Source organism: Desmodus rotundus, chromosome 2, assembly GCF_022682495.2.
Source record: "Desmodus rotundus isolate HL8 chromosome 2, HLdesRot8A.1, whole genome shotgun sequence".
Classification (NCBI taxonomy): domain Eukaryota; kingdom Metazoa; phylum Chordata; class Mammalia; order Chiroptera; family Phyllostomidae; genus Desmodus; species Desmodus rotundus.
This window is the reverse complement of record NC_071388.1, coordinates 150,650,014-150,676,133: the sequence shown is the minus strand read 5'-3', so window position 1 is coordinate 150,676,133 and position 26,120 is coordinate 150,650,014. Positions and strand designations below refer to the sequence as shown.

The window sequence follows — 26,120 nt, the reverse complement described above, 5'->3', positions numbered from 1 at the left end:
GCAGTTAAATAGAATCATCCGTTTGCTGAAATGGAACCATCAGCAACTTTTTTGAAGTTAATGGGATTATGTTAGCTTAGTTTTATTGCAGTCGTTGATAAGGGAAAGGACACTTACTTCCTGTATAATGAAATACTGATAAGTGCTGTCATTTCATTTTTTCTTTTGATTACATAGAGCATAAGTTAGGCTTTTAAATTGATATAATATTTATTTTACTGCATTCCACATGATAAGTTACACATTTTTATATCTTTTTCCCCTGGCTAATATAGATAAATATGGTCACTTCTAAACAGAAGATATTCAAACCATGATGTACAATAATGATTTTATCCAAATGTTTATAAAATTAATGTATGTTAGTACTTACTTTATCAGTATATTAAATTTAGGAATCTATGTAATTGGAAATATTTTTAATTGTGCTTTGAGTCTCAGGAAAATGTGAATATGTGGAGACATACATATAAGGAAGTGACAAAGATCACAATTTAAAACTAAATAGCAAAATTAGTCACAATTCAGTTTAAATGAGCCTTTTTTTTTTCTTTTTTAGTTCTATGAAAACCTACAAATTAAAGGCTGGTATGGGAAGATTTTTTCCCTTTGTCCATAAATATTGCTTCTGTTTAATCTGGTTTGTTCAAATGCCAAAAATGGTTTGTTTTTTTCTTTTCTTTCTTTCTTTCTTTTTTTTTTCAAAGACAGGGAGAGAAACATCAATATGTGGTTGCCTCTCACGGGGCCGTGGCTGGGGACCTGGCCCACAACTCAGGCATGTGCCCTGACTGCAAATCGAACCTGCGACCCTTTGGTTTGCAGCCCACACTCAATTCACTGAGCTATACTAGCCAGGCAAAAATGGTTGTTGTTTTTGGGTTTTGGTTTTTTTTTCTCTGCCATTTTTAGATATTTGAGGTGATAGACAGATAGATAGATAGATCAGTGTGCATGCCTTTGGTGTTTTGTCGTTAGACAAAGTGTTTCAAATGAAGGAGAGTAGTATCAACTATAAAATCTTTTTTGCAATAAAAAGTAGGGGGGAATCCAGAACAAGGAGGACCGATGGTTCCTGCTTACCCAGTTCCTCTTGATATGTAGGTGAAAGGGCTAAGAGAAACATGTGGAAATGGTCCAACAAAGAAATGGAAAGTCTGATGCATTAAGAACTGTAACTGCCAATCTTGTACCTTTCTGTACTTTCCCCTTGGCTTCGCCCATTCTGTGAAAAGACTCCCACATGTTGTCCACCCCCCAGGCTTCTTCCATGACGGAGCTCCTGGGTTTTATCCTGCAAATACAAAGTGGGCTGACACCCATTTGGTGCAGAAAATAGGGAATGAATTGGTTTGGACGATACATGAAAAGCAATTTAAACACAGAGACCTATGTTCTGGGTAAGGGTTTCTTAGCCTTGGTCATTTTATTGTTCATTCCCTTATTTATTTTTCCCTTGTTTTTCTTCCTGTTCACTTCCTTCAGATGAAGAGGAAAAGGCAGCAAGAGCATCCCCTGAGCCAGAACTGCATCTCAGGCCTTACCAAATGGAAGTTGCCCAACCAGCCTTGGAGGGAAAGAATATCATAATATGCCTCCCTACAGGGAGTGGGAAGACCAGAGTGGCCGTTTACATTGCCAAGGATCACTTGGACAAGAAGAAAAAAGCATCCAAACCAGGAAAAGTTATAGTCCTTGTCAATAAGGTATTCAAACGGCATGTGGTTGTCTGTTTTCACTTTATTATTTTGAAGCATTTCTATAGTGACGTTTGTAACAATAGATCACATAGATTTGATTTAATTATAAAAATATCAAAAGAATTTATTTTATCTTAAATATTTGCTTTTCAAGCTGTATGTAATATCTTAGTTATTAGCCTTTAAAATGGATTTTTTTCTATAAAACCAAATTAAATCAAATAACTGTACCGTACTTATAAAGAGTATATTTACCCACATATTCTTGAAGGTTGACTGGTACCAATTTAAGTTATCATTGCACGTAAAATAAATGACCTCAAAATGTCACCAGAGTCTAGGATCAGATAGTCTTTTCTAGAGTCTCTTTAACCATCGGCTCTTAGTCAAAGGTGACAAGTGCTCTTTCTCCAGAATATATATAATTTGTTTTAAGAGAAAGAGAAAACTAAATTAGTATTTGGCTGATTTATATCAAGTTAGATAGTTTTCAAAGACTTTGTATATATAAGACATACACATCATTAAATGCAACTGAGGTGTTCTTTCATAATGCGTATTTAGGGCATTTGAAAGCCATCTTCATAAACAGGTATAAGTCCCCTTCATTTTAAACAAAGTCTGGTTATTTGAGCTTTATTCAGATAAATGAGAGTTTATTGATTTATACATTTATAAATTTTGAATATATTAATCTTTAATGTTTTAGGGAGTAAAATGGAGGATACTTTTCCATGAGCAGAAAGTCTTTTTTCCCCATTACTTATGGTAGCTAGATTCTCAGTTGTTCCTTTTCAGAAAATGTAGCAATATATTATGCAACTTTCCTGTATCTTTTGTATTTCTATTATGATAAAAGTTCTTAGTTGCAACATGCTTTTCTTTTAATCCTCATCAGAGGATATGTTTATTGATTTTTTAAAGAGAGAGGAAGGGAGAGTGAGAGTGAGAGAGAAACATCGATGTGAGAGGGAAACATCAGTCAGTTGCCTCTTGCACGCGCCCTGACCAGGGGTCAACCCAGCAACCCAGGTATGTGCCCTGACTGGGCATTGAACCTGCAACCTTTTGGTTACGGGATGACGCTTCAACCAATGCAGCCACCCAGCCAGGGCACAACTTGTTTTTCAGTACTGAAGAAACATACTCAGAATTCATGATCTGAATGATTTCCATCATGTAACTAAAATTGCATTATATTTATGTATATGTGCTAAGCCTAAAGACCTCTCCTTTATACTTGTATGCACATTATTGGAACAGTTTTATTTTTTTTGTGGTAATGGTGATACATTAAAATTTTCATGTAGCTTGTCATATATTCTTTTTATTAAGGATATCTTTTGGCCTACAATAAATTTAGGTGTTTGACCCTGGACAAATTACTAACTTTTCTCACTTTAGTTTTCTCATCTGTAAAAGGAATAAAATAATACTACCATATATAGTTGTTCAGAAGCTTAAATGAGGTAATCTAGCTAAAGCCGAGGAATAACTCAGTGAATATTAGTTCTTTCTTTTACTCCTCCTCCTCACCTTCGTGAGGAGGTGGAGTAAACCTAGGATTTAGTTTTGATTCATCTGCTTCCTACAGTTCCTTTGAGGTCACAGTGTCATAGACTATTAGAGTTGAAGGACGCCTTCAAGATCGAGCTTTTGTCCATTGCCAAGTGGTTCTCTCACGTCTGCTGAGTAACTTCTCATATCGAGGATGTCTCCCTTCTAACAAGACAGCTCGATCTATTCTTTGAACGGCTGACACTGTTAGAAAACTTTACATGTATTCATCAAAATCTGTTTCTCTGGAAGCCACTCTCATTGGTTAGAGTTCTTTTCCCTGTAATGATAAAGAGTAAGTCAAGTTGTAAATTTGTCTCATTACAGCCCTCCACATAGAGAAGGCAGCAAGCATTATGCAGCATCTAAGTTATTTTTCTTTTTGGTTCCTGAGGTACATACTCCCCCAGTTCCTTTCACTGTTCTTCATATCATATGGTTTCCAGACTGTCCATCATCCTGAGTGCTCATACTTTTCCAGACATTTATCTCAGGCCCTATTAAACCTCAGAGACCAGTGTTGAACAAAATACCATAGATAGAGTCTTACAGTGCAGAGTCGAGGAGAAATTAGATGTGACGCTTAGCCTGTGGCTGGGTTTGCCTTGTCACCCACAGACTCCTCTGCTGCTTGCTCTAACCTAAAAAGCCTAAGTTCATTTGAAAAACCTGTTAAACGAGACCTCTTAAGTTTTGTTCGTGCAGTTAATTTTTGAGCAATTACTTAAGTTTATTTACTCACATCATTATGTGGATTGGTGATTTCGGGTCTTGTGTTTTTTGTATGCATCTAATGTACCTGCCTTTTTGTAATAATGACTTGTCCGCTCAGGGCTAAGTTCTTGTTGGAAATCTTCCACCCCAATGGGTCTAGGTGATTCTTATGAATTTGAATTTGCAGCCATGTTTACATGTTAAATTATCCTCATTAATTATTCATATCAATTGCATTGTTGTATAGATATTTAAGGATATGAATTTAATGCTTGATCTGCTTCCCTACTGTTTTTCTCTAAGAATTACTAGAAATTCCTCCATGGGTTCTTCCATCTATGTCATCGTTTTTTACTTTATTATTCCATTTCTTTGAATTTTAAAGTCAGTTTAGCTTTAATTATTTTTGATTGAGTTGGAAATCTCTGGCCCAGTAAATAACCTAACCTGCATTCTGTGTTTGGCCCAAGAACACATGATTATAACCCTTGATCTAGAAAGGAAAAATCCTGTTCCCTAATACCATTTACTTTCATCTCCCTTTCTCCATACTTTCCAAAGTTATTGCCTTCAAATGCAGGGAGAGATGAAAACACAACCTGTGTTTCCAGACTTTCTATTTCCTATCTAGGGCTCCAACATCATGAGAGATAAATCCCAGGTTCCTTCAGATGCTATGATGCAGCCCCATATGATTCAGCAGAAGTGGGTAGCAGTTGGGTTTGATTAGTCTTGGCAGGCACTCTGTCACATCTCAGGAAAAGGCTCCAAAAGGACCACGCACCTCCCAATTAGCCATGTCAGACTTGCATCTGGCTTTCTCCGTGTTCTTCAATAGGATGTCAATGCCACCCAGTGTGAATATCAGGATTTTCAACACCTGCTACCTCCTGTGACAGCTTCTTTTTGTTCTGGAGATGAGAAGATGCTGCTTCTTTGACTCACCCTTTGTGGACAGAACCTCAGGTCCCTATGTCACTTCACAGTATAAAGATTCTTAAATCACTCAGTAGCATTTGGGTATTTAAAGACAAATGTAATGCACAGCCTGTCCCCAAGAAATCTGTAGAGTAAGAAATAATAAATGTGTATTAATAATGTAATAATACTGTATTGTACTTTACATTTTCTCTTTAAAACCACACAGCCATTGTTTGGAGTAACCATAATTATTGCCTTTTTGCCCGTTGGAACACTGAGGCTCTGAGGCTTTAATTAGCCAGTCAGGGATCATCCAGCCAATAATCAGCAGAACTGGGACTCGAACCCTTTTCTTCTGAAGTCAACTGGTCTCTCTCCACCACACTGCTAAAATAAAAGGATGGGTGAAATATCAGGGAAGTTTTCTGAGTGCCAGCAATATGTCACCCTCCATTTTATCTAATTTTTCACAATGACCTCGCCATAGGTTAACATTAATCTCACTTTATTAATGTGGAAATCGAGATGATTAAGTAATTTGTCCAAGGTCACACAATAAGCAAGTAGCTGCAGTAGTTGTTTTCAGAGCTTTCTTTCCTCTAGCTCGCACTCTCTTTCTGCTAAATTTAATTCCCACTGTCTTCCTCAGAATACTTCCTTCTTAGATTATCGCCTCTGTCTTGTATAAGTGGAATGAAAAAAATACAGTTGGCCCTTGAACAACGTGAGGTTGAAGTACATGGGTCCACTTATACACAGATTTTCTTTTCAGTAAATACAGTAAATGTGATCTCTTTCTTATGATTTTCTTAGTAACATTTTCTTGTCTTTAGCTTACTTTACTGTATGAATCCAGCCACTCCTCAGACAAAGGACCAGGTGTGGGGTTGACTCTAGAGATTGTAGCCTTAAAGAGTGAGACCCTTTTTTATCTGCTTGCATGCAAAGATGAGCCCCTGCTGGCCAGGCCTGGGATGCCTTCTTTATCCTGGACCTGGCCCTCCCGTTATCCATGGGTCACTGGGTTCCACCTCCACATTCATAGTTTTGCAGGACAGAGTCCTCAGAAGAATTGCATCTTGGCCTATTAGTGAATGAGAAGATACCATAAAGCACCAATTGGGTCAAGGCACCTCAAGGCCAATACACTCTCACTAGACAATGCCAGTTGTCTCTGAAAGCTTTTCACCATTTTTGCCAAATTTATGTGTTTTGTTTTTTTCTCAGCCACCAAAGCTATTCCAGCAGTCCACTCCTCACTTCACATCCACTCTCCTAGGCAAAGCCTTATGGTCTCACGTTTCAGTCCCTGCTCCCTCCAATGCTTTAGGCATGTTGCCTCTGGCCGGATCCCAAAACAAACAACAGTAATAAATCAACCCTAAGTGTAACAGAACGCACAAGGGCCTGTGAACTGTTATACTAAATTTAAAATACTCTGCTTGATGCTCATAGCCCTTTTGAGCCTAGCCCTTTTCTACCAATTAAAAATTTATTTTTTAATTTCAATTTATTTCTTCACTGGCCCACAGTTTTGTGTTACAAGATTAAAATTCCTTCTAAAGCCTTGTTTTGAGCAGTCAGTTGCCTCTTCGTCTTTGCTGTCACTTGAATGTGTTTCCATGGAGAATTATTACAGGGTATTATATTAATTTGTTTATTTTCAGTCTTGGTCTATGTGGTGGGCTAGAAAGTTCTCAACCACATCTTAAACATCACTGTGTCCCAGACTCAATGTCCACACCTGACGGGCATTCAGTTAGTGCGTATTGACAGACCAATGAACAGAATGATGAATAGGTTGTTATGCCTAATTAACTGATAATGTAAGACCTTTGTTAATGCTTGACACCTAGTAGGTCTTTGATTGATACTCCTTTGCTTTGACATGTTTTTTCTTTTCTCTTTTCTTTTTTTTACTTTCGGCATTTGTAAAGGTACCATTGGTTGAGCAACTCTTCTGCAGAGAGTTTCAACCATTTTTGAAGAAATGGTATTCTGTTACAGGATTAAGTGGTGATACCCAATTGAAAATATCATTTCCAGAAGTTGTCAAAACCCATGATGTTATTATCAGTACAGCTCAAATCCTTGAAAACTCCCTTTTGAACTCAGAAGAAGGAGAAGATGATGGTGTCCAGTTGTCAGGTTGGTTGAAGTATAGATTTTTGAAAACAGAAAAATTCATATTAATATTAATACTATAGAAGCTGTATTAGTTAAATAATTTTAAACATGCTGATTAAAAAAATAACTTTGGTTTATATTATCTTTTGTTGTTTAAGTTTTCATTAAAACCCTTTTACTTCCTTGGAGAAACAAATAAAAAATTTGAAAAGTTTTTAATTAGATCACTGTTCTGCATATGAATATTAAAACTACATCAAACAATCACTGGACTTTCCATTTACTTCTTAATTCTTGGTGCAGAATTAACTTCATGTAAGTTCTTTTTATATGCTACGTATCCTGTTAGATCTGCCTTCTTCTCCTTAGAAAAACTATACAATCTTTTCTATTTTGTAATGAATTGGGAGAGAAGGTAAGAAAGGAATGGAAATAAGTACAAATAATTTTAATAATTAAATGCAAGGTTAAAACATGCCAAAATTTCCTTCTTTAAATAGTGTATTTTTTATTTGATATAATAAATGTAAAATTCACCTACTTAAAATAAACATTATATTAAGAAAAAAAGTGTAATCCTGAGAATTTTTGGATAATAATCTTAAGTTTAAATTCCATCCCATAGTACTCTTTAGGTCTATAAACTTTCTAAAACTCATCTAATAAAATAGGCATAGTATCTACCAGGTAGAGTATCATGATTAATATACATAAACTTTTGAATGTACAGGTGATTAGAATAGTCTTAAAAAGTGAAAAACAGCAGCGTCAGTGTTCTGCCCAAGAAAAGACATACCTATGGCAACTCAGTTTACTAGCTTAAAGGTTTTTTTGGGTTTTTTTTAACCGTACCTTGCTGGTATAGACAAATGAACGATGTGAATTTTCTTTTAAGACTTTTCCCTCATTATCGTTGACGAATGCCATCACACCAAAAAAGAAGCAGTCTATAATAACATCATGAGGCGCTATTTGAAACAGAAGTTGAAAAACAAGAAACTCGAGAAAGAAAACAAACCAGTGATCCCCCTGCCTCAGATACTGGGACTAACTGCTTCACCAGGCGTTGGGGGCGCCACCAAGCAAGCCAAAGCTGACGAGCACATCTTAAAAGTAAGTCGTGAACTTAATGTATAAACCAAAGCTAAAAAAATATGACAGTACATCTTGGGTTTTTAAGTGAGGTTAGGTTCAAGTCCCATTGAGTGCATGCAAGAAGCTATTGCAGGGTCATCAGCTAAGTGAAATGTTTGCTTTCAAGTAAGTATAGTCAATTTTCTCCAAGACAGTAATATGCCTTAATAACGGCTATGAGAGAACACATCACAAAAATTATAGAAAGCTGATGTAATTAATGAAATGTGGGGGCAAATTAAGTACCTTCTTTTCAATATCCACTCCTATTATAAAAATGATCTATTTGATAATGAAATGTGCATACCACTATGAATGTTTCTAATTTTCATACTCAGTGAATTTCACAATTACATATTTTCTATTGTCTTTTTGTTCTGTGTGATTCTCAGGTTCTGGGTAATTCAAATTGAATGGGAAAATTGGATACGTGAATCTGTAATTGAAAATATATTACCCATCAGCTGCCCCCAAAGGGTAACAACACATAAAGCACTGTTGTTGACTCAAGTGTTAAATGAATTCAGAGTCAGCCAAGAAGTGCGCTGGCATCAAAGCAACTGCATTTGTATTTCAAGTCCCTGATATTTAATTTAATTCAGTAAAAATAATGTAGAGTAGACAGAGGTACAATTATTGGCTCCTAGATATGTTATCATTGGGATTGGGGACAAATTCTAATCTAGACGCAGGCACATGGGCTTCAGCTGCTCCTAGCTCCACACTGTCTTCTTTATGTGTAGAAGAGAGTGGTAATATGACCCATAGATGTCAAAATGACCTTTGAAACACCTCGTGTAGTATGGTTTCCTCATAACCACTCTCTGCTGGTCTCTGCAAGCTGTTACACCCCTTCCATATCAATTTTTTCCAGCTAGAAAAAGCAAATGTAAGTAATGAATATAAATACACTTTTCTGGAATTATTTACCAACTTGATTTAGAAGCTCCTTTTTACTCTATCAAGACAAATTGGTTTTTGGTTATTGGTTAATCAGATCCACAGTAAAGCAATACTATAATGCTATGATTAGCAGGTAATGCTACTTATTTCTTACATGAAAAAAACTACATTAAATCAGTGAAAGGGAAAAATAATTATTTAAATATTGAAAAATGTCTCTTTTCCAGATATGTGCCAATCTTGATGCATTTACTATTCAAACTGTGAAAGAAAACATTGGTCAACTTAAAGACCAGATAAAGGAGCCATGCAAAAAGTTTGTGATTGCAGATGACGCCAGAGAAGTATGTGCTTAAAATGTTGTATTTATTTGATTGCTAATATCGTACTCAATTGAAAGATGCAAAGATTGTTTTATATGGGCCATCTGAATAATATTATTTTAAATTTTTAGCAAAATGTTACAGTTTTGTACTTTTTTTATTGATGTTAGGCCATGAAACACTGCTGTGAGTTCTCTTTTCCACCCTTCTTTTAGTTTTCCAGTTTATACGAAGAATAGCTCAGTTAATTGACTACAGATGAGCCAATGGGGGGCTGAGGGTAGGGAAGGTCACATAGCTAAACTACAGGGATTATACCGTAGTTTGCTTTATTATTATTATTATTATTATATTATTATTATTATTTAAATTTCTTGGTGAATTCCAGGATTGGTTTTCTGACATTCCAAAGTGCCAGTTTTCTTGCTACCAGATTACAGTTGGCAAAGATAAAAGGAATCCTCCCTAATTTGTGTATTGCTTAGGAAACATTGGTGTGCTAAAGAAGTGAAATACCTATTTTAATGGTACTTTCTAGATGACTATTTTCACCAATAATAAATAGCAACTGACACTCAGTTTGGAGCTCATGATGGTACATATGTCAATACTTTCTTCTGTGAAATTTACAAAGCAGAATAAGTTTTAGCTCTATGTGCTTGACCACGAGTGTAATCATTGAAAATCTACCTCATAATGATGTTAGGGTTAAATGGTATGAAATACACATAATGAATAATCTTATGTTTAAAATGTAGTAGGCACTGAACTAATGTGAGTCACCATAAGTTCTGATTTAGTTTTACTTTAAATTCTGGTACTTATCTGCCCCAGTTGAACTGGCACATTCGGTATACTTTATTTTCCTTCACTTTTTGTTACTTATTCAGTTTTATTTGATAAGATTAAATGTGTGTTTTTACTTACAATCATTAATAAAACACAACATTCCTAGGGTATTTTATTTTATTTTATTTTTTTTGCAGGGATGTAGGCCGGGATGAAATTGCTGGATGTGACTTAGAATATTTATTTTTAAAAATCTGCCATCTTACTCTTTAATTTAACTTTTAGGATATGTTTCCATTGAAGTATAACACTCAGAAAAGTACACATTTGAAGTGTATAAGATAGATTGCTGAATTTTCATAAACAGAACACACCTGTGTAACTAAAACCCAGGCCCAGACACACAGCGTCGGGGCACCCAGAAACTCCACACTCCCCCTCCAGTCGCCACACCCCAGGGACAGCGGCTGTCCTGACTTCCACCACCAAAGATGGTTTTCACTCGTTGTGAACTTTCTGTGAATGAAATCTTACAGTATGCACTTTTTTGTGTCTAGCTTTTTTCAAAACTCTCTTAACTTTAAATTTTGGTATAATGCTGAAACCAAAAGAATATTTCTCAAATTAGATTGCAGACTTTCTAAATAACTGTGGCATTACTTTAAAAAGTTTTTTTTTAAATTAGTATTAGCATCCTTGGTTATCATTCATTAATTCTTCCTTTATAAAGTATTTTAATTGAAAATTCCAGAAGTGGTACACAGTGTTGGTGTGGATATATCTTGAGGGTAGAGACTTTTAAAAGAAAAAAAATGATAAAAGAATAAATGTACAAACAGGTGATCAGAGATTAACTTATTACTTTGCTTAGACAAAGATTCTGAGTCAAATTTATTATTACATAGAAATTATTTTCACAAAGATAATGTTATTCCTCTAACAATATCAACACATAAGAATAAGTGTGTAACTTATTTTTAGGATCCATTTAAAGACAAACTTCTGGAAATAATGACAAAGATTCAAACTTTTTGCCAAATGAGTCCAATGGCAGATTTTGGAACTCAACCCTATGAACAATGGGCCATTAAAATGGATAAAAAAGGTAATCGGGGGGGGTTTACCTAACACTTAGTTTATCCCATGTTTATGCCAATATTTCAGTGACTATCTCATATGTTCCCAAGCAAACTGAACGCAGATGGAGTTTCTTTGTTCTAAGTAGGACAAGGATAAACTTGTTCTAATTCCTTATCTAAGGAAAAGGCACCAATTCATTCATTTTCTCGTTATCTCCAGAGTCTTCACTTATAGCACATTTAATGTATTGAGATAAGTATTAACAGTCCTGCCTCCAATTGCAAATTCAAGTGTTGTGTTAGTCATGCCATCCCTCTGACTCAGCGTGGGTCAGGGGTGTGTTCTCACTGCCGTAGAACTCGAGCAGCCAGTCTAGGAGTTGGAGCCTTTGCCCCCTTTGAGAGCCCATGGCACACTTTGAGTCTTGCTTCCTCACTTCAGAAACAAAATGAAGCCCATTCTAGAGTCAGTATGACAAACATATTCCTGTCCCCAGCACAGTATTAAGAGTGTGTGTTTGGATCGTTCTTTCACGCTACGTAATACATTCTTTCACAGCTGCAAAAGAAGGAAATCGCAAAGACCGCCTTTGTGCAGAACATTTGAGGAAGTACAACGAAGCCCTGCAAATCAATGACACGATCCGAATGATTGATGCATACAATCACCTTGAAACTTTCTATAATGAAGAAAAAGAAAAGAAGTTTGCTGTCCTAGATGATAGCGATAAGAGTGATGATGACGGTGATGAAGATGAGAATGATGAGAAGAAACCTTTGAAACTGGATGGGACGGATGAATTTCTCATGAACTTATTTATGGGTAAGAATCAATGTCACGTTGATTGCATGGTCTCACGCGCTGACTGCTTTGGTGTGTGAACTGCTGCTTCATAAGAGCTCTCCTAAAGGCCCTCTTAAAATAACATTTCATTTTGAAAGAAGAAATCCCGCTCATATCTAACCGATATGACCACAGTAGCCATGGATTTCACAGTCAATCATTTGGTCATCTGGATTTTAGTCAAGATGACTGAAATTTATTAAATAGCTTGATTATTAGATATAGATAAAAGATGAATTATGATTGAACTACATCTCAGTGCATTATTACATAAAATCTTCCACTGTAATTGTTCCTATAGTTTACTAATTTAAACTAATTATTTTTTAAAGATAACAAGCATATGTTGAAAAAACTGGCTGAAAACCCAGAATATGAAAATGAAAAGCTGACCAAATTAAGAAATACCATAATGGAGCAATATACAAGGACTGTGGAAGCAAGAGGCATAATTTTCACGAAAACACGGCAGAGTGCATACGCCCTTTCCCAGTGGATTAATGAAAATGAAAAATTTGCGGAAGTAGGAGTCACAGCCCACCATCTGATTGGAGCTGGGCACAGCAGTGAGTTCAAGCCCATGACGCAGGTATGAACATCTTTTTGGACTGCTGTTCTATGCTGTTACTACTCTTCACAAGTTCGGTGTAGTCTGTCTTTCATCAATTCTCTCACTACACCACAAAATAACTTTAAGGAATGAAGCACTTGTTCTTGAAGTAAAATGTGAGTTTAATAGCAGTCTAGTCTGTGGTATTTGAAAGGCTAAGTATTGGCCTAGGAGTCATTTTTTTTCACATACTCAAAGAAACTTTCTAAAGTGAGTTTCCTTTGCAAAATATCATTGACATTTAAACTTATAACAAAATACCCAAATGGTTGCAATGTAATTATCAAGTGGAAAATTCCAATCTCCTCAACAATATCTGCATTATAATTAGAACTGTGTAAAACAGGTTTGCATTGGACCCAATCTATAAGAGACTTGGAAAAATGAAGACATTTGATGGGTTTGAGATTTGGGATCATGAGAGATTTTCTTTTCCTCTTTAAGGTTTTTGTTTTGTTTTGTTTCCCTTTCTTTATATAACATGTCATGTGTACAGGAAAAACACTTGAGAGAGAAAAAAGGCACCTGTAGACATTACAAGCATGTGGCTTGTTAGAGTAAAATGTTCTTCTGAAGTTATATCAGTCCTTAGTCTTGCTGGACAACAGGATACTTCAATTCCAATAGTCATCACCATTCAGTCCAATGAGGCAAATTAGTGTTTGTGGAAAAGAAATAGTTCTTGAAATTGTCTACTATAATGCTTCATATACTCTCTACATGTACTCATGTTAAAGTTGCCTCTTAAATTTATGCCAGAGAAAGCATTGTGTTTCATGCTTTCTCTGGGTAAGGGGTTTGCTTCCTTCTTTGTGATGAAAGCTAGTTTACTTACTTCATGTTTCTTTTTTTTTTGCCCCACATTCTAGGAACCTCACAGGAAAAATTGTAGTCTCACAGCCTCTCTGTAGTCCCTACAAATAATACATCTGTATTCTTTCACTTTTGGTCCTGCTTTTAAGTTTCTATTATATTAGTTTTAGTGTTATAACTTTGTGTCTGACCTCAGTTCCTCTTTGAAAAAAAGTAAGGTAGAGATGGAACATATGTTCTCAAGCTACTTTGGCTAGTCATTCATTTTGGACTTCGGGGCTGCATACCAATCCAATATAGGACACACCCCCTTCCTGACTGCCCACATCCTCACCTTGTAAACTGAATTTGACTTACTGGGAGAGGAGTTGCCTAACTCATTAAAGATGTGTTAAACACTCTTACTATTAAAGTTACTCCTTTGAATTAAGGGACAGACATCTTCTGCTAAAATCCAAGGACGTGTGAGTTTTATTAGCAGACATGAGTGCAAGAGGGAGACACTGTCAGAGGAGACTGGAGAGGGAGTTTTCTGCCACAGTTAGCAGTCAGATGAAGGCACGTGCTGCCTCTGAGAAGAAAGCAAGGGGAGGGGAAAGCACACTGTCCATCCAACACGTTCATTCTTGTTTAAAGTATGGGGCAGAAGAGAGCGTGAATGTGCACCAAAGCAGACTGGCCCCACAGCTTTGATGAGAGCGGCTGTGAAGCTGAAACTATGGTCCTCTTCTCGTAGGGCTGGGACTATGCTGACCCATTCCTCTGATGCAAGAGTCAGAGAGTGGATTTAATTTCTTTACTTATAGTAACTTGCAGAATTTAGATTTTATTCATTTAAATATAATTGTTTAAATTATGTTTTTCATAACTTATTCTTTCATTTTTATTTGTGTCGCCCCTTTGAATGGATAATATATTTACCACCTTTCAAAATTAGTAAGGCACAGGGCCCACCACTGCCCTCCACTCTTCTAGCTCCCCTGTTGTATACAACCAATGTTTTCAGTTTCTCGTGTGTCCTTCCAGGAATATTCTTGCTGACTCATTTTCTTTTTTAAGATTTTATTTATTTACTTTTAGAGAGAGAGGAAGGGAAGGAGAAAGAGAGAGAGAGAGAAACATCAGCGTGTGAGAGATACATTGATTGCCTGTTCTACACCCCCAACCAGGGGCCCAACCCACAACCCAGGCCTGTGCCCTGGCTGGGAGTCGAACCCGTGACCTTTCGGTCCACAGTCTGGCGCTCAATCCAATAAGTCACACCAGCCAGGGTGCCTGAATGACTCTTAAAGTGACCAAATGTGTAGTCTGTATTTCTGGGTAACTCAAAACTCAGCAATTTTTGTAAATGTCACTTCATATTATTTTTGAATATTAAAGATCCTGAAGTTATTGTAGTGAAAAGCAAAACCCATTTAAGTTTCTCATCTCTTTCATTCTTCCTCCCAAGTTGCCCATCGGTTTATTTCCTTGTTGTAAATGATAGTCTCCCCATCTCCAGGCTGGAAGATGGAAATATTCTTGTTATTGTGTGATAATCCCAGATTGTAAATCAAATGTGTCTCAGCATCATGTCTTTGTTCAATGACAAAAACAGATGGCATCAAATCCGTGTATGATCTAATCCTTTGATTTACACTGACCAGTTGCAATTCTTTATTTATTCTCCTAATTAGATGATTTTAATGTGTTTAGCTTCACAAAATTTAATTTATTAAAATGTTTCTACAGAATGAACAAAAAGAAGTCATTAGGAAATTTCGCACGGGAAAAATAAATCTGCTTATTGCTACCACAGTGGCAGAAGAAGGTTTGGATATTAAAGAATGCAACATGATCATTCGTTATGGTCTCGTCACTAATGAAATAGCCATGGTCCAGGTACATTCAAATACCTCTAATATGTTAATTTTTTAAATCTTGTATTCTTATTTTAATTGTTTTATTTTAGTAAAACAGCACACATAGTTTTAAAAATATAGCTGTTTTCATATGAAAAATCATTTTACAATGTATGCAAGTACTAAATCATTATGTTGCATACCTAAAAAGTAATATATGTCAATTATACCCCAATGAAACAAAAAAGAGAAAGCTTGGAGAGCTGTGCACTACTGCCTTTTATATTATTGTTTAATTCATATTTCAACCAGATGCCTGTTATATTTTTAAACAACAACTCTTCTTTGGTTGTTATTTCTGTGTCCTAGGACTTTTTAAGAACATAACACTGGCCCCATCTGTAAGAGTCAAAATAGGCCTCCTCATTCCCAGGATGTCAGTGAGCCCCCAGCTGGACCGAAATCTAAAGCACAGCATCCCACAAATGTCTGATAAAGCGACACGCCAAGCCTCAGGGAGCCCTGCTCTTTCTGTGCTTTCCTCCCTTATTCTTTCAACTTCTCTATGCTTGACATTTTTCATAATAAAATAGCGATGGGTGTGAGGCATATAAATATATATATATATAAAATTTCTACATAAACATATTCCCCCTATATGCAGGAAAAGATAAAAATAGTAAAATGTCCCAGTTTTTATTCAATTTTACTTTATATTTTACCCACCCTATGTTAACAATCAAATTATTACCTTTTGCTGAGTAAGCATAGGGATTATGTTTAACATTCTTCCCATAAAATTAATAAAGTGGCTTTTTTTATATGCAAAATTGCATTCTTGAATGGAAGGCAAGTCATGACCAAGATAACCAGACAGCCACCAAATGAAGAAGTAATTTTATTTCAGGAGTTGATTTGTTAGCTTTTCATTACTCAGGATGCATTTTTCATGAAGATAATATTATAGTTGATAGGTTCCTGGGCTAGGCCATGCAATTTTCTGTTACTCAAAATGTAACTAAATATCACTTTATAAAGAAAACTATAGAAGTTTATCACCACGTTGAGCATGTTTTCTCATGAAAACATGCTCAAAAGCCAATGTAGGCTGCGGGGATGCCAGGAACAGGGCTGCATGCTCTGCAGCCCTGGTGTCAAGGTCAGAGACACCCCCCTCCCCCCTCCCCCCTCCCAGCCGGCATGGAGGAGTGGTGCTCCGCTGGTCCAGGTCACTCATGACCGCTACAGTGTGTGAGAGAGGGCCCCGCAGAACGGAAAGGCTGGATGGGTTGCTATTCTGTTATTGAGGCTTTTGAGGGCTCTGTGGGGACTTAACCATCATCATTCAAGAATATTGTTTCTGTATTAAAGTACATTTTGAGTTTCAAATAGCAAGTTTATAAACAATGGAGAATGACTAACTTTACTGAGAATAAAGAGAGCATTCGAAGGCTGGGACACTGAGCATTTCAGGACAAAAATGGGGGAGTTCATGGCAAAAGAGCGAAGCCCTTCCTTTCCATACTTATGTAACTTCTTTCTCTCCTCAGGCCCGTGGCCGAGCCAGAGCAGACGAGAGCACCTATATCCTGGTGGCCAACATAGGCTCAGGAGTTGTAGAACGCGAGACAGTTAATGACTTCCGAGAGAAAATGATGTATAAAGCTATAGACCATGTTCAGAATATGAAACCAGAGGAGTTTGCTCGTAAGGTATTGTTTTGGGCTCTCTCTGACTTAATTTAGTTTTCACTTTTAAATGGCTACATGTGATTACCAGACAGAAACTGTGCTGAAGTGTATGTTCCAGTTTAATGAGCTATTTAGTCCAGATTCACATACAAAGAATCAAAGTCCATATTGGGCTGAAATTGCCAGAGAGCCATTCCAGTGGACCCAGCCATAATCTTTGCTAATGTAAATGTAAACTGCCCTTGATCCAGAAACACCAGTGTAACTCACCCATTCATCCCAACCTGGCAATTTTGTTTTCGTCCAATCTTCTACAGGCACATGTTTTTTCATTTCAGAAATATTCTGAAATGCCTCCGGTGCACCAGGGAACATTCTTGAAACAGAGAAACAACAAATAGGCAAACAACAAAGATAGACCCCTGCATCATGAAGTTTATATTCTAGTGTGTACACTGTGAGATTTGAAGAGGAAAAAAACCAAACAGAAATGAAGCAAGAAGCATACCATAGAGAGATAAATGCTAGAGAATTAGAATAGAATGATGTGGGGAAAGTAACTAGACAGGTACTACAGACTGAAGAGTTGGGAAAGGCCTCTTAGAGGGAGAGACACTAGGCTAGATCTGAATAAAAACAAGATACATCTTATGTCATCTAGCTGCATCTCAATTCACTAACATAGAGTTATTTGAGTGGTGAGAGGAAGGCAGTGAAGGAAGAAAGTATTTCTCCAATATTTCAGGAAATCCCCCATACCACTGAATTAAAGACTGTGAGAACTATAATAGCAAACAATCCATTTAGAAGAAAATTCACACCCTTGCATATGGGTGTGAATGTTAGTTTCTTAACATTGGAATTGGCTGTACCCTAAATAGAGTTTCACGAAAGGGATGCTTTCAAATTGGTGTGCATTGCTGTAACCAACTCCAAGGTTTCCTGGCCAGGTTTCTACACAAACTTATATTTTCAAACCCTTTTCAATATAAGGAAAACTAAACATGTTGTAGTGTCAAATCAAACATTTGTGGCCGAATAATCCCACTAGAAGGTTATTGCCTTACATTTAATGTCCCAGATGAATGAAATCAAGTTACTGTTTTCAAAAATTGAGTTTCAAGACTAGTTACACTGGGAAAACTCTAGAACAACTTCTGGAGTTTGAGTCAATTTTTTTCCAGATAATCTCTAGAACAAGATACAGTCCCTGTAGGGACCCCAGAATGGACTACCTTTTTAGGTCTCTTGACTAAGTGATCTGCCTTCCTAGAACTGCTCCATGTGGACCAACCCAGAGCAGGGACGGCAGTGATGTAAGGCACATGCCAACCACCACTCTGCCCAAAGCCCCCAGCAGGCATTGCCAGGAGGTCACAGCACTCCTTTCTTCTGAGTTGAGAATCCTTCTCATTCTCTCAGTGATTGGTAACTGTAAATAAATCGTGGGAGTTGACATATAGGTGAGGTCTATTTTCCATATCTTACACAGGGTTTATACATAACTGGAAGCTTCTAACAGTGGAGATCTTAAACTTTTTCCTTGGCATTGACCTAACAACTTTTGCTACGTTACTACATTTTATTTGGGCTTTGATGATAGCTGTACCTGCCATATATTTATTATAATTTCTTTTCATTTTCCCCTTCTAATTAGTTTATATGCTTTATTATTTTAAAGCTAGTCTTTTAGTTTCTGGTGCCCTGGTTACATATCCAAACATCGACCTTGGTTTTATTTTTATTTTTTCCATCACACTCATAGGTGTGACTTAATTGCCTACGTGTGTGTGATCCTTGGCCTAATCATCTTTTAATCAGGTCCCTAAACAATAAATATCTTGTAAGAACAACCTAATTAAACTTCTAGGGAACAGAATACTTCAATTTATTATATTTTTCTAATTTTCATGGGAAATTAGTCTGTGTACTTGTCTGATTAAACTATTCTGTATCCCCTAAGTTTGCTCGTAAGGCTTCTTTTCTCTTTCTGTGCTAAATATGACGGCCCAAAATCAAGGCCTAAAACAGAGAGGTGAGAGCCAAGGGGATGGGCAATTCAGCTCTGTTCATCAACACTGACGATTTACTTTTACTGAAAGTGTCCCCTCAGTCTTAAAGAAAACAATAGTTTCCTCCACAATTTAATATAAATTGGTCATTTAGAAGAGGTTCAGTTTGGAGGTTCTTAAACCAGGTTTTTCTACTGTGAAGTTGTATAGGTATGAGAACTGACCAGTCCCTGCTTCAAATTTTGGGTCTTTCCTAAACTAGGTTGTTTCTATGATGAAATAAGTTTTGCCTCTAGTCACAGAACCTAGAATACACAGCATAAAGGCCTATACTCTCACATAAAAAATGCAGGCAGGCTAGAGTCGAGCTAGCTCCGTGATGTCACGAGGATCCTGGGCCTCTTCCCTGCCCTCTCCTCCTCTCCCCGCCCCTTCTCCCTCTTTCTCTCTCTCTCTCCCCACTCTTCTCTACCCTTTTAGTATTTGGCTTCCATTCCCAAGGTCAAAGATAGTGTTTAGAATTTTAGCTCTCACATGCTCATTCTAGGGGGGAGGAAGGGAAAAGATGGAAAAGGCAAAAGTACACATGCCAACTACCTGATACATAAGGAGCCTTTCTGGAAATACCGCTTAACATTTTCTCACATCTTGTTGACCACTGGCTTGGAAATACAGTCATTTAGCTAGCATATTTCTAGCCAGAATGACATTATACAATAGTTCTGTTCCTAGGAAGAATGGGTCCTGGGTGGGAAACTAGTAGTTTCTGTCACGAACATGAAAGGAGGAGATTTGCTTAGGTAACGAAGGGTCTGGGAATTAAAATGTAAGAGGAACAATGAAAGAAACTGGGAGCTTATCATAGATAAGAAAAGACTACGGGTAATGTAATAACAGTGTTTAGTTCCTTAAAGAGATTCATATGGGAGAAAGTCTAGATTTATTTTGTGAGACCATTAAAACTAATGAGGTGGATGAAGGGAAAGAGGGAGAGGTTTTGGGTTTTTTTGTTTGTTTGTTTTGGTCAACCATGGCTGAGGACTTTCTCCCCAGAGAACTTTTTAAAAATGGAATGGGCTGTTTTATGAGGGTTCCACATTTTCATTATTATGTGAAGGTTTCTATACTAAATTCTTTGTGGGCCATGCCTCATTATTTTTATTTTTAGCCTATGGGCCAAGAGTGTATTCTCATAACTATTTAAGGTCTCTGAATTCAACGGGACTTACTTCAGTGAGGCAATGAAAAAAAAAACAAAAAACCATAGAATATTTTTTGCTTCCTGCAGATTCTGGAATTACAGATGCAAAGTATTATGGAAAATAAAATGAAAATCAAGAGAAGTATCGCCAAGCATTGCAAGGAAAACCCATCACTAATACGCTTCCTCTGCAGAAACTGCAGCGCGCTCGCCTGCTCTGGAGGCGGTGTCCACGTGATTGAGAAGATGCACCACGTCAACATGACACCGGAGTTTAAGTGAGTCCAGGGAAGCTCGGTCGAAGTTTCTTTGAAAGGGGCGAGGCAGGTTGGATTGTAGATATGCTTCCAAAATAGCACAAATTCAATTTATTATGTCTAGAACTTCTTCTCTGTAAACTTTCCCAAATTACATCTCTATGTCAAATGTTTATTTTTCAAATATGCTGTCTGGGGGAGGGAGGGAGACATGTAAGGCTCAAAGCCATTTTGATCTAAGACATATATATATATATATATATATATATATATATATATATATATATATATATATCAGTGTTTGTAAGTTCATATTTGTTTCAAGTCTTTGAAGAACTTAAGTTAAAAGAATTGACAGACTTAAAGAATCCACAAAAGGCAGCATGCTCCTTGAGAGGTGGGTGTGGAAGGGGCATCAGCCTGAGAAGGAGTGTCAAGTTCAACCACATGCACCCATGGGCTGCATCTTGGTCATCTGTGAATTCTCAGGACTGTTTCCCATTCCTTGGTAATTTTAGGGAACTCTACGTTGTGAGAGAAAACAAAGCACTGAAAAAGAAGTTTGCAGACTATCAAACAAATGGGGAGATTATCTGCAAAGCATGTGGCCAGGTGAGTCCACTGCTGTGGGTTTATTCTTACTTGGCTCAAAAGGAGTTCTTATGTGCATTTAATTTTTTCCTTTTTCTTTCTCTTTTGCTTTCTAGGCTTGGGGAACAATGATGGTGCATAAAGGCTTAGACTTTCCTTGTCTCAAAATAAGGAATTTTGTAGTGTTTTTTGAAAATAATTCAACGAAAAAACAATATAAAAAGTGGGTAGAATTACCTATTACATTTCCTGATCTTGACTATTCAGAATATTGTTTGATTAGTGATGAAGATTGACATTCAATTCAAGATTCTTTTAAAATATTGTCAACTTAACATTCAATATGATTTTGATTAATATTTTATTATACTAAGGAACTGATGTGAGAATTAGTAAAATAATGGCTTTACTCTGAGATGAGCTGTACAGAGGAACACAACAGATCATGCTTTCAATTATTCATCTTGCTTATGGACGGGAGGTAAAGAAAATCTACCGGTCACGCTCGCTGGTGTGGAGCAGTCGTGTGGAATACTGTGGGGAAGCGCCAGCGTGTAAGTGAGGGTCTGAGGCACCGATTTCAGTGCTGTCACTAATTTTCAAAATAAAATTAAGTAAATCAGTTCATCTGTCTGAACCAGTCTCCTCATTGTTGAAACAGTAATAATATTATGTCTTTGCTTTTATTAGTTTTCTATTGTCACATAACAAATTACACCAACTTGGTGGCTTAAAACAATACTCATTTATTGTTGCATGTGTGCAGTTCAAAGGGCTGGGCAGGGCCTTCTGCTCAGGGTCTCAGAAGGCTGAAACCAGGTGTCAGCCAGATGATGTCCTCATCTAGATGTGCTTGGGAAGGGTCGCTTCCAAGGTCTTTCAGATTGTTGGCTGCTGTTTCCTTGCAGCTGTACAGTGGAATTCCTGTCTCCTTACTAGTCGTCCACTGGGATCACTCTGAGCTTTTAGGGCCTCCCTCACCACATGGCCCTTTCACAGCACAGCTATTGCTTCTTCAAGGCCAGCAGGGGACTCTCTCTCGAGTCTGCTAAGATGAAGTCTTAACTGTACTCACAGGGCTGACCATCTCAGCCTGTGTGCGGGACCTGCCCACACTAAGAGGGGAGGGGACTTTTCCAGAGCATATCTAGGAGTAGGCAGAAATCTTGGAGGCCACCTTAGAATTCTGCCTCCCACACCGCTTGCACAGTTTTTGATAATAAGTGATGTATGTATACATAGGAAAGCACTTTGAGATACGTGAAGCACCATAAAAGCCCAGATGTATTAAGAAGCAGCATCGGGTGGTTTAAGGCTTACTTCCTTAACCTTCCCTCCATGAACATAACACTATGCTCAAAAATGACCAAACAGCAGGAATGGTGGCTGAATGTAGACCAGTTATCAACGCCTACAAGGTCACCTGTGTCCGTGGAGATGTCCAGGGCTCACGTAGGATTTTAGCGAGGAGAGGATGCTGGATGCTATAAGAGAAGAAAGACAAAAATGTCTGCCTTCACCCCGCCCTAGCACCAGACAGAGGAGTAAGCTCTTGGTGGCTGTGACATTTTCAGTGTTTCTGAAAGAAGTGCACGATCATGTGGAGATGGTGCAGCACCCGTTCTCCTAGTAGACAAGCAGCCAATTTGGGCATAGACACATGAGACAAAGCCACAACTGACCATTTAAACCCACGCTCACCCAGCCTCACAGGTGTTCTGCTTCACAGAAACAGTTACCTCCTGTGACTAAGGAGAAATAAAGAGTTGGAGGGGCAAAAGGAACTTCTGTGGTTTCGTTGGAGAGAAAATTCTATCTAACGGTAGTTCTGAATCTTGATAAGACTTAAGTAAGGGTAAATATTAACCAATCAGAGCTTTTGGGAATGCAAGAGGGCAAAAGAAGATTGTGGTTTCTTAAAATACTTTTTAAAACTCCAGCTGACTCCACTTAAAGTACTGCTTTCTTATAAAACATTTTGGAAACTGCAAGAAACCAAATGCATAAAATAGCTAAATGTACTACTGTAACATATGTAGACTGTTTTTAAGGTTTCAGCAAATATCAGGTTCTTTCATCTATGTTTTCCAGTAATTTTTTTAAATAAAGAAGTGTTACTTCTACTTCAAAGTTTTAAACTATATGTTTCAAATAGTATAAAACTTGGTATGTGATGGTAACAAACTCAAACTATGGTGCATGTATTTCATTCAAAACCAATTGTGATACTTGTAGCATTTGGAGTTATTGTTACTGAACAATTTAATACTTATAATATGTTAGGGTCATTTACAGAATATGCTCACGACATGTAGACATCAGCCTGATGGAATTCCCGAGCCTTAGGCCCCAGAAAACTCTTCAGTTGGGTGACATTGAGCAACCTCATCTCATAGGGCCTGTGTTTCCTCTCCTGGAAAATGGAAGAGTAGATTAAATGATTCCAAGAGTCTCTTACAACTCTACCATTCTCATAGTCCATGCTTCTGTCTCCCTGGCTGCTTGCTTCTTAAGACCATGTCTAACTAACACTTGCTGAGACTAAAGGTAGCCCCTCTCTGCTAAAGGGCATGGCAGTGTTCTCACAGAACTAGAGGTAGGTGTCTTGAAGCAGGTTTGAAAGGCCTGAAAGTCAGGACATTTTAGAACCACATGCATTTCCAAGCCAAGCTTGTGGATAAGAAAGGTAAAAATTTATGCCAGAAGTTTGAGATCATTTCGGACCACATGAAATTAAAATGCAGTAACATAGTTTATATGTATACATATATATATCTTGAATATAAGGTTTTGAAGCAACACAAAAATGAAGAAATGGTTTTCCAAAGGATAATTAGTGCATGTCAAAAGCAGAAGCAATTGCTGAAAGTGAAAAATGTTATAAGAGAGGTGAATATTTTTCTCTGCAATTTAATAGTCCCTGCATCCTAGTGTCATGCCTTAGGGAAAAGGAAGTTCCTGGTATTTCTTTCAATTCAGTTGACCATAAAGCCAAAGAAGATTGGGAGTTTCTTGTCATTGTTGCTTTGAAGGTACAAGAGACTTGCACACACTTACGTGCTGATGGGAAAGAGAGTGAGAAATATTAGTAATGTTCAACCCCAAAGGGAATTGCTTGTCGGGTGTTATTGGTATTTGCTACCAAATGCTTTTGCTACAGTCCTTTCTGGCAGCCTGATCCTTTCTCAGATGTGGGCCTTTGCACATGGTTAGAAGCCCTTCATCATCTCTTCAGCAGTCATCCCTGATGTCCTTCCAAGGCAAAACCCATGTATCCCTTCCCGATATCTGTCTAGCATAGTTCACGTTTTTAGAACTAGAATGGAGAGAACAAACAGAGAAAGGAACACCCAGTCGCTCTGAGTGTGATGAAGTGCTCAATTCCAAAATCTGGTAAACAATTATGTGAGTCACGGCAAGAAAGAAAAAACAAGAAAATTGTTTTATTTAATACTGAGAGTTATGAAGTTAATTTGGAATGACAATAAGCTTTTGTTTTCTTCACTTTGTGAAATTCTTAACTAGTCATACAAGGGATATAATTTTTTTGTGGGGAGAGGATGCAATGAGACAAACTCGAGTTGGGATCCTCACTGGCTTTGTGATTTGGACAAACCACTTACTCTCTCCGAGACTGTAGGGAGCTAATACCAACCTTGAGAGACAGTCGCGGGAATTCAGGTGCGGCACGGAACATCCCTAGCGGCTGGCACTAGCAGGAATCAGTGTATGGAATCTAGTTGTAAGCGCGGTCAGAAAAGCAGCGGCAGCTGCAGCACCGCTGCAAGAATAGCCTGCTAGCAGGAAGTGTCAGACCCGCGTTTGATCAGAAGTGTTACAGTCCCACGTCTAATATTTAGCCCAGATGGCTTATCCCAAGGAGTAAATCATAGCTGTAATAAAACATGATCGCTATGAATATGTATTCTGTGCAGCTAGAGGAAGGATTTAATGTCCAGTAATTTTTGTCCAGCATGGACAAAACCGAGTGACGGTTTCCTTTTATTGGTTTCTAAATCTGTAAACTTTTTTTTCTGAGATCTTAGGTTATAAAATATGAAATACATATGGAAAACATTGCACATATTTTTATAAATTCTAGATATTTTCCACACAATATTACCAAGTCCCTCTTTTTACATGAAATTAATCATTCCATAAGCATTTCACTTGAAGATGAAGTTGGACAGTGGTGAGCACTATTAGCTCACAGTTTTTAGATCTGAACTCAAGGCCAGATTCTATGTGGGGTCGTGGGAAAGGGGAACAGACTGACTACAGGAAGCACTATTTAGCCACGCAGTTGTTGGAATACATTTGGGCCACTATTTAAATTGAATAAATCTAATGTAGTATATTATTTTTACATAGTAATTTTAAAAATGGGCAATTATTTAGATACTTATTTTAAAAATTTAAACATTTATTTCAGTTATATACATATAGGTAATAAGAAACCAAAGATGAGCATTTTTTCCAACTTGAATATCTCCTTCAAAACCTGTCTTCTGCTGTGCTTTCTGAGATCTTGTATTTTATTAGCTACACACAGGATGAATGGACCACTGAAAAGTTATTTCTTTCATTTTGAATCTCTTAACAGTTCATGGAAATTATCATAATTTATCAAGCTGCAATAATTTGTATAGTACTAAAATTACCAAAACAACTGATTTGGTGTTAACCTGGACACGGTTGCCCATCAGAGATTAACCTCAATTTAGTATCACACTAAGGTTTCTACTATTACATCGATTTCATAACATTTGACTTAGACATATAATTTCCTGACTTGCTTTGCACAGTTCATGCTAAATAACCTCTTGATTTCAAAATTTCAACTTATAACTTTCAAAGGATTTATTTCATTAGACAAGTGAATTCCAAATTTTTCTCTAAAACATTGATTTTTTGGTGTTTAATTAGTCAAAATAGCTTTTTGTTTTGAGAGCCATCCACAGGTATGGGAAACAGAAGGTTGCATTGGGTTGTGGGGTGTCCAGGGGGTTTCTG

At 37.3% G+C, this 26,120-nt stretch overlaps 1 protein-coding gene across 1 annotated transcript in view; it reads left to right on the top strand.

The window, feature by feature from the left end:
* IFIH1 (interferon induced with helicase C domain 1) overlaps positions 1–21,729 on the top strand; it is a 48,945-nt gene extending 27,216 nt beyond the window's left edge. The window contains exons 5-16 of the mRNA XM_024579905.4: positions 1,486–1,706; positions 6,830–7,040; positions 7,915–8,132; positions 9,284–9,400; positions 11,150–11,273; positions 11,807–12,070; positions 12,424–12,680; positions 15,246–15,395; positions 16,906–17,067; positions 20,347–20,537; positions 21,035–21,128; positions 21,224–21,729. Of these exons, the coding sequence (XP_024435673.2) occupies positions 1,486–1,706; positions 6,830–7,040; positions 7,915–8,132; positions 9,284–9,400; positions 11,150–11,273; positions 11,807–12,070; positions 12,424–12,680; positions 15,246–15,395; positions 16,906–17,067; positions 20,347–20,537; positions 21,035–21,128; positions 21,224–21,403 (2,189 nt within the window). The 3' untranslated portion in view covers positions 21,404–21,729. The remainder of the gene's footprint in view (positions 1–1,485; positions 1,707–6,829; positions 7,041–7,914; positions 8,133–9,283; positions 9,401–11,149; positions 11,274–11,806; positions 12,071–12,423; positions 12,681–15,245; positions 15,396–16,905; positions 17,068–20,346; positions 20,538–21,034; positions 21,129–21,223) is intronic.
* The last annotated feature ends 4,391 nt before the right edge of the window (positions 21,730–26,120 follow it).